We start from the raw sequence: 12,900 nt of genomic DNA on the forward strand, positions 1-12,900 counted from the left end.
TGTATTACAGTGTTCATTACTCACAAAATAACCACCCAAAGTGATATTTTGACCCAGCATTCCTCTAAAAACCTCTAAAAAATATGTGCGACTAGTGTTACACTTATTTCTTAAATTTAGGATTACTTTTAAGCTGCGTTCACACCAAACACAAGTCGCGTGGCAGAGGCGGCCAGTTTCAATGCTAAGTCACAGACGAAATCTGAGGGCGCATTTGGGCGACGTGCCAGAGTTCACTATGCCGGCTCTGGGAGGCGAGCTGGCGGCCAGACAGAAAGCCGCTGCGGGACGGGGAGCCAGCCTGCTCGGCTCTTCTGAATGTTATTATATTTTTCATATTTTCATCATACTCGGAAATGTCAAAATGAAATGATTACTTATTACATTTGTTCTCTTTTACAACAAAAATGCCAGACACACATGTCAAAAACTGAAAAAATATGATTTTCATCAGAGGGGGACTTTAAGAAAAAGCATGATATAGCATGCGGTAGGGTGTCATTCACTTCACAAGAACATCTTCCTGCCGTTTGTGGATGACTCCACTCGCTCTGAATAAGAGTCAGTGCAGCGCTGAAGGTGGTGGTTGTGGTATGCTGGGTAGTCTTTTGCTGCAGTGCAGCAGGCTCCATTGTACTGCTGCCTCTGTCTTCTCTCAGTGGATTCTTTTTTCTTTCTTCCAATCTTGCTTCTCTCTGTGTGCATTGTTATTACTTTTATTTTTTAGAATGTGTGTAGCTTTGGCGTGCTTTCAGGCTGTAAAAATAAATGACTGAATGAATAAATAATAAAATGTGAAACACGAATAAATATCGAGACGTAACCTTTTTACACTCATCACGCTTGGCAAACCTCACACTTCACATTTTCTTATTTCCAACGCTTTGTCAACTTGATAACCTTTTACATAGGTTACATTTTTGATTCTTTGCAGCTCCCTTTGCAAAAGCCAAAATCATCCAAACTTAATTTTACCTGAAAACGTTTTTTTTATATATATATATATTTTTTTATGAAGTCAACAGTGACTAAGTAACCTGTTTATTTTGGGTGCTCAGCTCTTTGTAAAGAAAAAAGCTGACTTGTTTTTTAGTTTTGGACTCAGGAGCGGACATGGAAGCAGTTCGTCAACAGTTTAAGACTCTATGAAAGACTTCCAAAGAAAGTGTGTATAAACTTGACTGCCTTTTGAAAATCCGTTTTGTTTGCTGACCTCTGCTCTGAAATCAGTTTTTAACTCTCCATGTCACCAACACTATGTAGCCATGGAGGAGCTTGACATTTCTGGTCAGGCACCTCCAGGGAACTGAGAGTGTGACAGTGCTATGATATGATTATCTGTTAGGAAGAAAGTTCTGGTGGGGAGCTGTTGGCAGAGTTTTGGAAGTGGGTGTTAGGCATGGCATGAGTGTGTGTTCACTTATAAAATGGGAATCCTGTTTGTGTGTTTAGGCTTTTGGGATTGGGTTAAACTACAGCACTAGAGTAGCAAAGACTGAGTTCAAAAGTGTATTTATTCACTCAAAGTTTTATAATTTTTTAAGCTGTTCAACTATGGAGGCGGCATCTTTTGCAAAAATTGTGGAGCGACATGTTAGAAGCGTGTTGAAGGCTGAAGGAAAGTATGGTGAGTCAGCATCCTGCAGACAGTTTTCATGGATTTAAACTTGCTGGGTGCCGTGACTGCTTATGTGTTTCCTTTTCAATGTCTGTAAAGTTACGTTCAAGCTACGTTCACGTCACCCTCGGCAACACGCATTCAAACGACCACTGAAAAGTGTATTTAATACGCATGAATACGAGGTGTGCTAGTAAACAGTAGTGCTCTGCTTGTTCAATGTGAACACTATATGCTGAACATGCTTTTAGCGTGTTCTTGAATGTGCGTCACATGCCTGGTGTCAACGTAGCAGTAAACCGCCTTCAGCAAGGCACGCTCAAGCAACCACTTCCAATGAAAAGTCTTTGTAGATGCATGTAGGTAAGCTTTTCCGTGTTTAAAACTCTTGTGCGTTGCTACACAGGTTTTTTTGGTCGTTTTTTAATTTTACGTGCAAAACACACATCCAGGTGTTGACAGCTAAACCAGGTTGAACTCTAACCAATCAGGCATTCCCTTCTAGTTCACAGAGGTGCCAACTGTTTGAAAATTGATTATGGAGGATAAATTAATAATTGTCCGATACTAAGTCTTGCATATATCAGAATAGAGGGGTGAAAGAAAAAGCAAGATTTTCGCCGCTTCAACATTTCACACCGAGCCTCTTCCAGCTGTAGGGTGGTGGAGATGCGCTCGTATCATGTTCAAGAATGTGCATTTAGCCTGCTTTTAGTGTATTAGCCTTAATTTGAACGAGTGTCACATGCCTGGTCTGAACAGAGCATAAAGGGAGCATGGAAAATAGTGACTTCCCATTTGGAGAGGAAAATGCCTTATCAATATTTTCCTTCCACACCAATAACACTAATCACTGCTCTGTGGACTATCATACCTGAAGGTCACATACTGAAGAGAGGGTATGTGTCTGCATGATTACGTGGGACTTTTTCACTCTCTTGATTGCTTTTTATTTAATGTGCAAAAAAAAGGGAGGAAGCCATTTTTATCATGTTTGAACTGCATCTAAGGATTCTCTCTCATTATTTTCCCTGCATAAAACATGAAGCTTTCTAAAGGCTGGGTGAAAAAGAGAGGTGGCTGTGGGTTTACAGTGTCATTGTCTTTCTCCTCTCCTCTGTGAAGTTTGGTACATTTGCTCTGCCAGCTGGACAGTCACTTGTTATATACAGTTTCTGCACACAATCAAACGGATGCAGCAACGGGGATGATGTCCTAACTTGTGAGCAAAAAAACAACCTTTTAAGCTACAGGAATAAAACTACAATCTCCAGGGTAGAGGACGAAAGGTGACTGCTGGTTGTTATGATCGCTGGTGTTACCAATCACCATAATATACCGGTAATCATTTTCAACTCATTGTTTTTTTTAATCCCGAATTTACACTGGTCCTTTTTTCTTCAATGATTTGTGATCTTCTCTGGTGTCCATGGATTACATGAAATCTTTCCACCTTTGTCATGGTAGGAATAACACGTCAATGTAAGGGTGGGGTCATCTAAGATAGCACAAGGGGTATGATGCACTGAAGGAATGGAAATGAACTCCTGCGCAAAGCTAGTGTTGCGTTGCGGAGGGCTGGACTTCCGATGCAGCCACAACTGAGGTGATCTATACATTCCGATTGATCGCTGAACATCATGTTTTTAAGTGTCAACGCAACGGAGATGCACTGAAGATGAACCTGTGTAAATCAGCTTAGGACTGTGGCTGCCGTCTCTGTTCTTGGTTTTGTAGGTATGGAGCTACAAAACGGTTCAAAATTATGAATTTAGCCCACGATGTTCACACTGGAAAAGTAGAAAGCAGCTTCTTCGTCTTTTTTCCCACTGTTTACTAGCAACTGTTGTAGCAATGCTTTTCTTTCACAGCTCTATTCTGATGAAAGACTTGGTGTCATATAATTTAGGCACAAACCGCTATTGTTAATTTCTCCTCTATAATCAATTTTCAAACAGTTGGCACTTCCATTAATTAAAAGGGACGCCATCCATACGTTATCTGAGTCCCTGATTGGGCAAGGTTTGACCTGGTTTAACTTTCAATGCTTTTTTAATAGATGCACGCTTTGTACATAGAGCCAGAAAACGGTCGTAGAAAATTGAAGTAAAATCATTTTGAACGCTGAACCCTAAAACGCTCATATTCGTGTGTTTCCATAGTTTTCATTGAAAGTGGTCGCTTGAACGCGCCTTGCAAAGGGCGGTGAGAACGTAGCGCAAGACATGCTTAAAGACCGACATCCAAGCATTTTGAACAGATAGTAAAGACTTACATTTTAGACTTTTACTAAACTCAGCAGTGACTGTAAGAGACGTGTTTTGTAATTTTCTTGTCGATAACTATGGTTAAAATAGTTTACATGTACTGTACTGAAATAGTAAAAAAAACTATTTGGCATAAGTTTCTTTATTTCCTAAAAAAATGGAAATTACTAGGTTGAAAGTGTTTGTTATCTGGACCGAAATTCATGACTTGAAAAGATAAGAAAAAAATATTTAAAAGTAATGATTTTACAAAAAAAAAAGAAAATTGGAGACAATGTCACATTCTTCTGTTAACAGTGAAGCTATAGAATGACAGACTAAAATAAAATGTCATTGTGCTTTTGTGATTGTTAGAAAGACACTTCATGCTCAAAAACAAATGATTAATCACTTATTGAATATTGTTAAATTGATTGACTTTTAATGATATTACTTCACTTTCTCCAAAAATTGATAAATTGATTCAAAAATCTTTCCTAATGTAGCATAATTTTGCACGTTTTTAACTTTTGATACTTGATGAAATTTTGCTATGAAAATTCCTGAAACAGTGTTGTGTCTACTTTACTGATATAGTATTATGTTTTATTCATATGAATGGCTTTTATAAGTAACATAATCTGCATATATTCCAGATGACTGATCTGCATTTGCCATGTTGATTTCTAAAATAGTTATTTTTGACGTAATACTTAAGTAATTCATCTTTGTCATGTGCTTTATCGATATCTTATGATTTTTAATTCTGTCTGATAAAAACTGGGAACTGGATATTGATAAATCACGTAATAAAATGGTTATAGTATAACGGGGTGGGATTATATAAGTTCGCTTCCTTCCACTCCCTTTCAAGCAATATTTATTAATATGTCTAGTTATCCTAAGTTTGATTAGTTACAGTATGAATGTATAACTGATGATTATATTGCTGTTGTGTATTATTTCTACTTGATTGCTTGATATAAACCATTTCAAAATAAAAAAAAATGCTCTATTTCTGGTACCTGAACCTTCTTGGATAGGGAAACTTTATTGTACATCAAAAAGGAAAAATATTTTATAAATTTGATCAAGGTTTTTATTGATTGTCATCATCTAGTGTGGCTCTGTCTGGCTTTTTCACGTTTAGAAAGTTTACACATGGGGGTTATTTTTAATCAATTTAATTAAATAGTCAACTGTTCTTTTGTTTGGTTGACTAGAGCTGACTTTCTAATGAATTACTGCTGGTCTGCAAAAAACTATGTCTTAGAAAAATACACAGGTTTTTAGATTTTGGTTAAAAGCAGTCCAGTCATATTTAAAAGATCCACCCTAATGTTCTTCTTGATTGTGTCCGAACCTCTTTCCTGGTAGGTCCATCATCAACACCCTTTTACCAACAAATTCCCTGTTTCTCTTCTAAGACAGGTTTAAACCATCAGTCTACTGTTCTGCATTTATCTTCAAAACATCTAACATAATCGCTTCATCTGATTAATTAATTCCTGATCCATCTTTATCCCTCCCAAAGAGAACTTCTACATCTTCATCTCTGCTACCTCCAGTTCTGCCTCCATTCTCTTTCTCAACATCATGGCTGTTCTCCCCACACCTTTCCTCTCAATTCTTGCTGACACTCCTTTGTTACATATCACATCTGACACCTTCATTCACCTTTTCTAACCTGCTTGCACTTAAAAAAACATACCATATTTTAATAATAATGTGTGAGTCTTCCAATATAGAAATGTCACTTCAGAATAATTTCTTTCGGTTGAAAAAAAGCAACAAAAATATGTGCTGTATTGTGAAGCACAATAAAAGGAATACCTTTAATGAAAAACCCAAAATGTGAATAAAGTAAAAAAAAACATCCCCTTTGATTTGATCTATTTAAATAATGTCAATCAGAGCCAACATCTTCTCTTTATATGTTCAAAATGTTTGTCTTTAGGAAAAACAAAAAAAAGGAGTTTTGCAAAAATGCAGCTGCAGACATTCAAGCATCTGTCTTTGAGTTTAATAACATTAAAAGGCACAGTATAAGTACAGGCCACTTTCTGTTATGTATGTCCTGGATTTAATAGTAGCCTTTTATCAGCACTTTGGCTGGGTAAAAATCATTTGTAAAACATCAATTTATAGCATATTTATTAATAGCGCTCCCTTTAACATACATACATCCATTTTATGGTACTTCACTTTACAGGGGCAACAGTCTGAATAAGGATATTTGGACACAGCTGTGGCACTAGCCTAGAAAATACTTTTTTCCCCTCTTCTTATACGCAAGAACACACATGGAAAGCCTTCCTAATCAGATGCTTAAACTAAGAATTCATCAGAGCAGCCAAAGTGATAATTTCCTGGAAGTTTAGCCCCTGTTCAGCATGACAAAAATTTGAATTACCCAAGACTTCTTTACAAAGGGCAAACTAGAAATTCTTTACCGTAAAAAGCCCTGAAATTCAAGATAAATATATGTCCCATATTTTTTAGAACTCTTTAAAAATCCTTAAACTTTCTCAAAAACCGACAGTTATGTGAATTCTGGTTATGTTTACTGACCCTGAACCATTTTTTGGTGGTACACGGCGCTGAAAAATCTGTCAAAAGGTTTTTGTAAGACCTAAACCTACAAAGCCGTACCGCTTGGTGGAATGTTGGAGCATTATGGGTTCTGTAGTGAGGAGCTTGTACTTCATACTGGGCTTCAACATTGGGCTGGGCTTATTATAAAAAAGAAATAAAAAAATACAAAAAAATAATAAAACAAATGATTAATCAATTATTGAAAATGGTTAAATAGATGAACTTTCAATGACTTTTAATGGAAACATGTAAATTCAAAATTGGATTGAATCGAATTGATCCAGGCTCTGGTGAATTGAATCAAATCGACTGAAAATTATTGGTGATACTCTATAAGATAAGCATTTGGACTTGTTTTGCTGCCACATGGATTGGACAACTTGCTGTTTTAATGAGCACATTAAACATTTTTCCTCACACCAAAAATATTCTAGCATCAGATGTTCCACAGTAAAGGTCTGGTGGAAATTGCTATATTTTACCTGAACAAAGAGAGGAAGTCTATCCATTAATCCTTTTTCCAAACCTGCTTCATCTCTTTTAGGGTCATGGGGTTGCTGAAGCCTATCCCTGCTACTGCTGGGGGAAGGCAGTAGCAGGGCAGGTTGTCAGGCTGTTGCAGGCCAAGAAAAAAAAAGAAAATAGTGCAAATGCTTTGTTATACAGTTTTTACTGTTCTATGGAACTCTTAATTCTTGGATTGACAGATTTGGTCAGAGCTAGGAAATAAAGAGCCTTTGCCCATCCTAGAAGTTTCTGTTCCGAACCGCTGAAACATATTTGACCTGAAATAGCAATTTGAATGCTATCTTGGGAATTGTCTTTGTTTTTTTCCTTCACAGCTTCTCTTGGCATCTTGTCTCACTCTTATCTGTTTGTGATGCACTTTGTTTCCTTTTTTTCAAAGTGGTATCACTTTTCCCTGCAAGGGCAACTCTTGCTCTCCTAGACCTACTGCAAAATGACCTATCAGTAAAATCTGATCCTTTTAGACTGAGCACCATGGGTCTTTCTCATGCCAAAGTCTTGTGAATGGAGAACAAATGCCCTCCCAGTGCCCTCCATCTCACTAGCAGCAGCAAGAAAGGATCTCTTGATACCTTTACTGTAACTTTGGATTCTGTTGACATTAACAAAGCAGGTTGAAATTGCAAAAAGAGCGTGTCATTTTTTTGCTTCTACAGTAAAACTGCAAGGGATGTCCTACAATTGTAAATAAATTGCTAAAGAAACTATTTAATTAAATACTGCAAGAATAAATTACTCTCATTTGCTTACTTGCAGTTTAACTGAATCGTATTGTTTTTTATTGTGCTTGATCCCACAACAAACTCTTCAGACTTGCTGTGCAGACATACAGCTGTGATTGTAGGTTCTCACTCCACAAACTCTGAAGAACTGCCAAAGATACTAATAAAAAGGAATGCTGTGAATTAAAAAAAACAGTTCTAAACCCAGCTTTTGTCAAAAAAAAACCCAAGCCGCAGTGCTGCTCTTTCCTGTTTATCCAAACCTATGCAAGTGTCTTAAAGCCTATTTATGTCTGCACTAAGTTACCGTATTTTCTGCACTGTAGACCGCACCGCCAATGAATGATCTAATTTTGAAACTGATGACATATACACAATACATACATATACACGAACAATATGGCATATTAAAGGAGACAAAAGAGTCAGAGATAAGTCTGTCAGTCAGTCAGACCATTAACTGCATTCACAGTAACTCTAGAACTTGTTTATGACACGCTAAACGTTAACCAAGTAAAAGCATTAGCCGCGTTGGTGTTTAGTCAATACCTGTAACTTCCAACGTTGTTTGCAACACTTAAAAAACAGACCGATATCTCTAAAACAAAAGTTACTGTTTCAATGCTAACTCCCAACCATGTTAGTAACGTAAAAAAAACTCAAAAAACAACGCTACACGTTTACGCGTTAGCGTATTTACAACACCACCCAAACTTGTTTGGGACTCGTAGAAACAACAAACTGACACTTGGACGGAGCACCGTGTACCTCTGAATATCGCTACGACATCAGTAAATAAAATACAACCACATTCAATCCATATATAGGCACTCCAGATTATAAGGTGCACTGACATTTTTTGAACAAAATTAAAGGTTTTTAGTGCTCCTTGTAGTGCAGCAATTACATTAACCTTTTAATTAATTTGCATGAACTTTGCAACAACAAGCATTCAATGTTTACTCAAATGTAAGACAATTGACGCAATTAATTTCTGCAAATAGTCATTTAAATGTTGTTTGTGTCTTCTCAAGACCACATACCTGTGCAAGTGACCTGCAGTTAGTCAACATTTTAATGCAATCTTCTTTTCCTAACTGGAAAGTGTTTTCAGGTATTTTTGACTGAAATAAATTAGCTTGTTTTGATACAATGTGATGCCCTAAGTTCCTTTTGTGTTCAATACAGCGAACACATCACACTAGAAACTGCTGATAGTTTTCATGCAGTCAAGCTGTAAGTCAACAAGGTCAATGAATATTTTTGGATCAAGCAATAGCACGACCAGTGAGATGATAAGCTAAGTGAAACTTAAAAGTGATTCTGTCTGTTTTAGGAAACACATGAGCAGAAGAATGCTGAACTGTTGTGCTATGGTCATGACAATGCGGGTTCAAGTGGCCACTTTCAATGAAAAGTCTATGTAAATGCATGCATAGGGGGGTTTTGGACTTTTTCATTCAAAACTCTTGCCTTTGTGTAACAATGCGTACGTTTTTCAGTTCATTTGTAGGCTTTACGTACAAAACGTGTGAAAGTTAGACCAGTTGATGTTTGACCAATCAGGAACTCGGATTTGGAAGTGACGAATGGCAATTCACGGAAGTGCCAACTGTTTGAAAATCGGTCATGAAGGAGAAATTAATCATTACAGTTTGTTCCCAGCCGGAATTACATGACACAAAGTCTTTTGTATCTTGGAATAGAGCTGTGGAAAAAAAGGCTTGAGCAAGATTTGCCAGATTTGACATTTTTCACCAAGCCTCTTCCAAGTGTCAGTACATGCGTTAGTATCGGGTAATGAACGCCGTATGCTAAAAGCACATTCAAAAACCCACAATCAGCGCGTTCTTGAACCTAGCACACATGCTCAGTGTACATGTAGCATTAGGGTCCTGTGAGATAAAAGGATATTGCAGATATGCATCTTTACAACTTTTATTTACTGCATGAATAGTTATCTTAAGCCAGTTTGCAAAAGAACTCCATGACCAATTTAAATCTTGCTGCAATTGGTGGGTGTATTGTTTTAGACCTCAAAACAATCTTGTGATATACATCTGACATTTTATGAAAAGTTGTCTAGTGTGTTTCAATGCTTAGCAAACGTTCCTTTGAATTGTGAGAGCTTAAACACCATTTTATATGTATTAGCACCCAAAAGGAAATACATTTTTGCCCATTTTGCAGTATGAGAGAGACGTTTTAGACAAATGATTATATCTACAGTCCCCAACAGGCCAAAGCTTGTAATTTGAACACCTCGCAGGATGCAACTGTGGGACACTTGCATGTGGGTCTGCATGCCTGTGGTAGGATTTTTCTGATTTGCACTTGTCCTAATTCAATTACCCAGTTTGCTGTGATATGTTGGCAGCAACATTGATGGTGAGGGAAGTTAAGAGTAAGTGACAAGGACACTCACCAAGGTCTCCGTGTCATATACACCCCACTTTGTGGCAGCATTTGCTACTCAGCTCCTCAGAAAACTGCCACCTCAGACTCTCAATAATAATATGTATTTTGAGATAATCTTATTAAAGGTGCTTGGATAAAAATAGATTGTGGAACAGAGCACTAAATGCTATTATACATGGAGTGTGCTATATGTTTATTCAGGCAGAAGTGGCCAACAGGACATCTGAAAGTTAAAGCTGTTGTAATGCCCTATAAAGTGGATGGCAAAAGTGTAAATTTATAGTCTCCACTGTGATTCCAGAGGTCTATCACAGCACAGCCATTGACTATAAATTTTTAACATGCTGTTTAAGTGAGTTGACAAGCATAAGGTCCCCAATATTTGTGTCAAAAACAATACGAATGGACCCCAATAAATCAGACTGTTCAAATCTACAGTGTGTTTTGCGCATGAACTAATTTCTCAGGTTTACTCATACAAGTGAGTGAAGGATATTGATAATCTCTTGGTTTAAACTATCAAAAAGACAGAGAATATCAAGAAAAGATTTTGCTCTTGCCTAAGACATTGTTTTTTGAGGCATTCAGTACATTCTTCACTGACATAACACAGAATTGAGCATGGTGAGCTAGGCCTTGTTGTAGGTGACTACAGTGTCCAAATGACTCCACGAGTAATAGTTTAGTAACATTTCTGTAAATCTTAACTGATTCCAAGTGACAAAAAGGACTGATATGGAGAGCACCTGTGAGATTTTCAGAGAAACCAACAATATGCCACTTAATGTTCTTAAAAGATCCTGATCATTAAGGAAAGTAATGGCTTTACTATCTTTTACACTTTGAAATAGATCATTAAACCAACAGCTGACTTGGAAAAATATTGTATTTTCAACACGATAAGGCTCACTTAAAAGCCTGTAATTCTGGTTGTGCTTACTGATGTCTAGGTGAATTTTGAGAGGTACAGTACACTGCGCTAAATCAAGAATTTTGGTTGGGTGGTACTGAGAATTCCCCAAAATGGCTGATAGGTAGTGGTGTCAGAAAGTGTTTTAAGTTTTTATTTGTTACTAACAAGGTTGGGAGTTAGCATAGTCACTAAATTTTGTGTTTTTTTTTCAGTCTGTTTTATACATGTTGCAAGATCTAGAGTTACAGGTATTATTTAAAACAAAAACAAGGCTAACCCTTCAATCGTGGCTAACATGCTCCTGATTGTTGAGGAAAGTAATAGCTTTACTGTCCTATAGACTTTGATATGGCTTGTATTAAGCCAACAGTTGATTAGTCAAAACACCGTATTTTCAGTACCATAGGGCACACTTGATAATTTAAATTCAAAGATCACATTCTCTATAAAGAAATGTCTTTATACTCCCATAAAACTCCTAAATGAAGTAATCCATAGTATTGCTTTAGAAAATATCTTGTTACAGGAATATCTGGCTTAACTATTTAATGAAGTATTTACGGCATCAGGCATAGGTGAACAAGTTAACAGATGCCTTCACATCTATTCACTTGGGATCCATTTACCACCTTGATGCTCTTATAAGTCTCTCCTTAATTTTCAATGGTAGTGTGCACTCAGAGATTCCAGTTTTGCTGTTTTTCTCATTAAAAAATGGTGAGTCAAGTCTAGACTTGTCAGCGCTAAGATAATAAGGGGAGTAACTGACTGTGGGTCAGCAATTGTATGTGTTATATCTGTTTCTATCTTATGACTCACAGATGGAATCTCCATTATTATTGTAGTTTAATGCCCTCCTTTCCCACATTTATCACCTTTTAGTCATAATGGAACCACGCTTCTGCTTTACACGTCTTTCTATACTTAACCACTACTACATCAGGAACTGCCCGTTCTAGCAAGCACTTAAAACAATTCGTACACATTGGACATAAAAAAAGCACTGAGTGCAGGTTTGTTCAGGTCAATAAACCAAAGTGAGCACATTCTTGTGTGTGCTTGTAGGATTGGTATTAGTACAGTACAGCAGTTGCTGAATTTATTATGGTTTAACCCTGTCCTGCTTTCACAAAAAGCATTTTTGCTGCCCATTGTGGGTAAAGATGCATAAGGAATCAGCCTTTAAAAATAACATCAAGGTAGTGGAAACTACAGCTTTTATCATGGTCCATCCTGAGTTTACTGATGTGTTACCAAGCATGTTTTGGGGAAGTAGGCTGTAGACTGAATTTTTTTACATTCATGATAAAGGAACATGTCATACATATGCAATGCAATTTAAGTGTAATACATTTAATATTTAAATGTGGGTTTTAAATAGGTTAAGTGTTTTATGTCAAGAATTTAAACTCATTTAAATTAATGTGTTTGGCCGTTCTAGGACATTTTGGGAAATTATGTCCCGTGTTTTAATTTGATATCAGTTGTTTCTCTGTTTTGCAGGGGGCAGGTTACCTAGAGAAGGAAATAGTTTTTGAACAGATTAGATCTCCCAGAAATCTTTGTGTGGCAGGGGATAACCCCAACACAAGACGACTGAGCTTGAGGGCTATAGGGAAACCCACACCAGCATGCCACTTCTCACCAGGGGCAACTACAGTGAAAGAGAGTCCAACCAATTGTTTATAGTGCCTCACCTGCCGCTTTCTCGTGTATTTTAACAGGAAATTCAAAATTTTGATACTTTCCCCCCCCCAAAGAAACGTTGAAAACCCACACAGAAAAACATAGTCATTAAATAGACATGTTTAAAAATTAAAAAAATGTAAATAAAAAGTATATTCATTTTATTGAATTTAT

At 37.0% G+C, this 12,900-nt stretch overlaps 1 protein-coding gene across 2 annotated transcripts in view; it reads left to right on the forward strand.

Moving 5' to 3' along the window:
- The window catches only part of fgf14 (fibroblast growth factor 14), a 121,838-nt gene that overhangs the window by 31,822 nt on the left and 77,116 nt on the right, over window positions 1-12,900 (forward strand). The window contains exon 1 of one of the 2 annotated variants that reach the window (XM_011489300.3): window positions 1,429-1,627. The exons of the other annotated variant lie outside the window; for it this stretch is intronic. Coding sequence (XP_011487602.1) covers window positions 1,555-1,627 — 73 coding nt within the window. The 5' untranslated portion in view covers window positions 1,429-1,554. Of the gene's footprint in view, window positions 1-1,428; window positions 1,628-12,900 lie in introns of those variants that run through there. 2 annotated transcript variants of the gene reach the window in all.

Source organism: Oryzias latipes, chromosome 21 (genome assembly GCF_002234675.1).
Source record: "Oryzias latipes chromosome 21, ASM223467v1".
NCBI lineage: Eukaryota > Metazoa > Chordata > Actinopteri > Beloniformes > Adrianichthyidae > Oryzias > Oryzias latipes.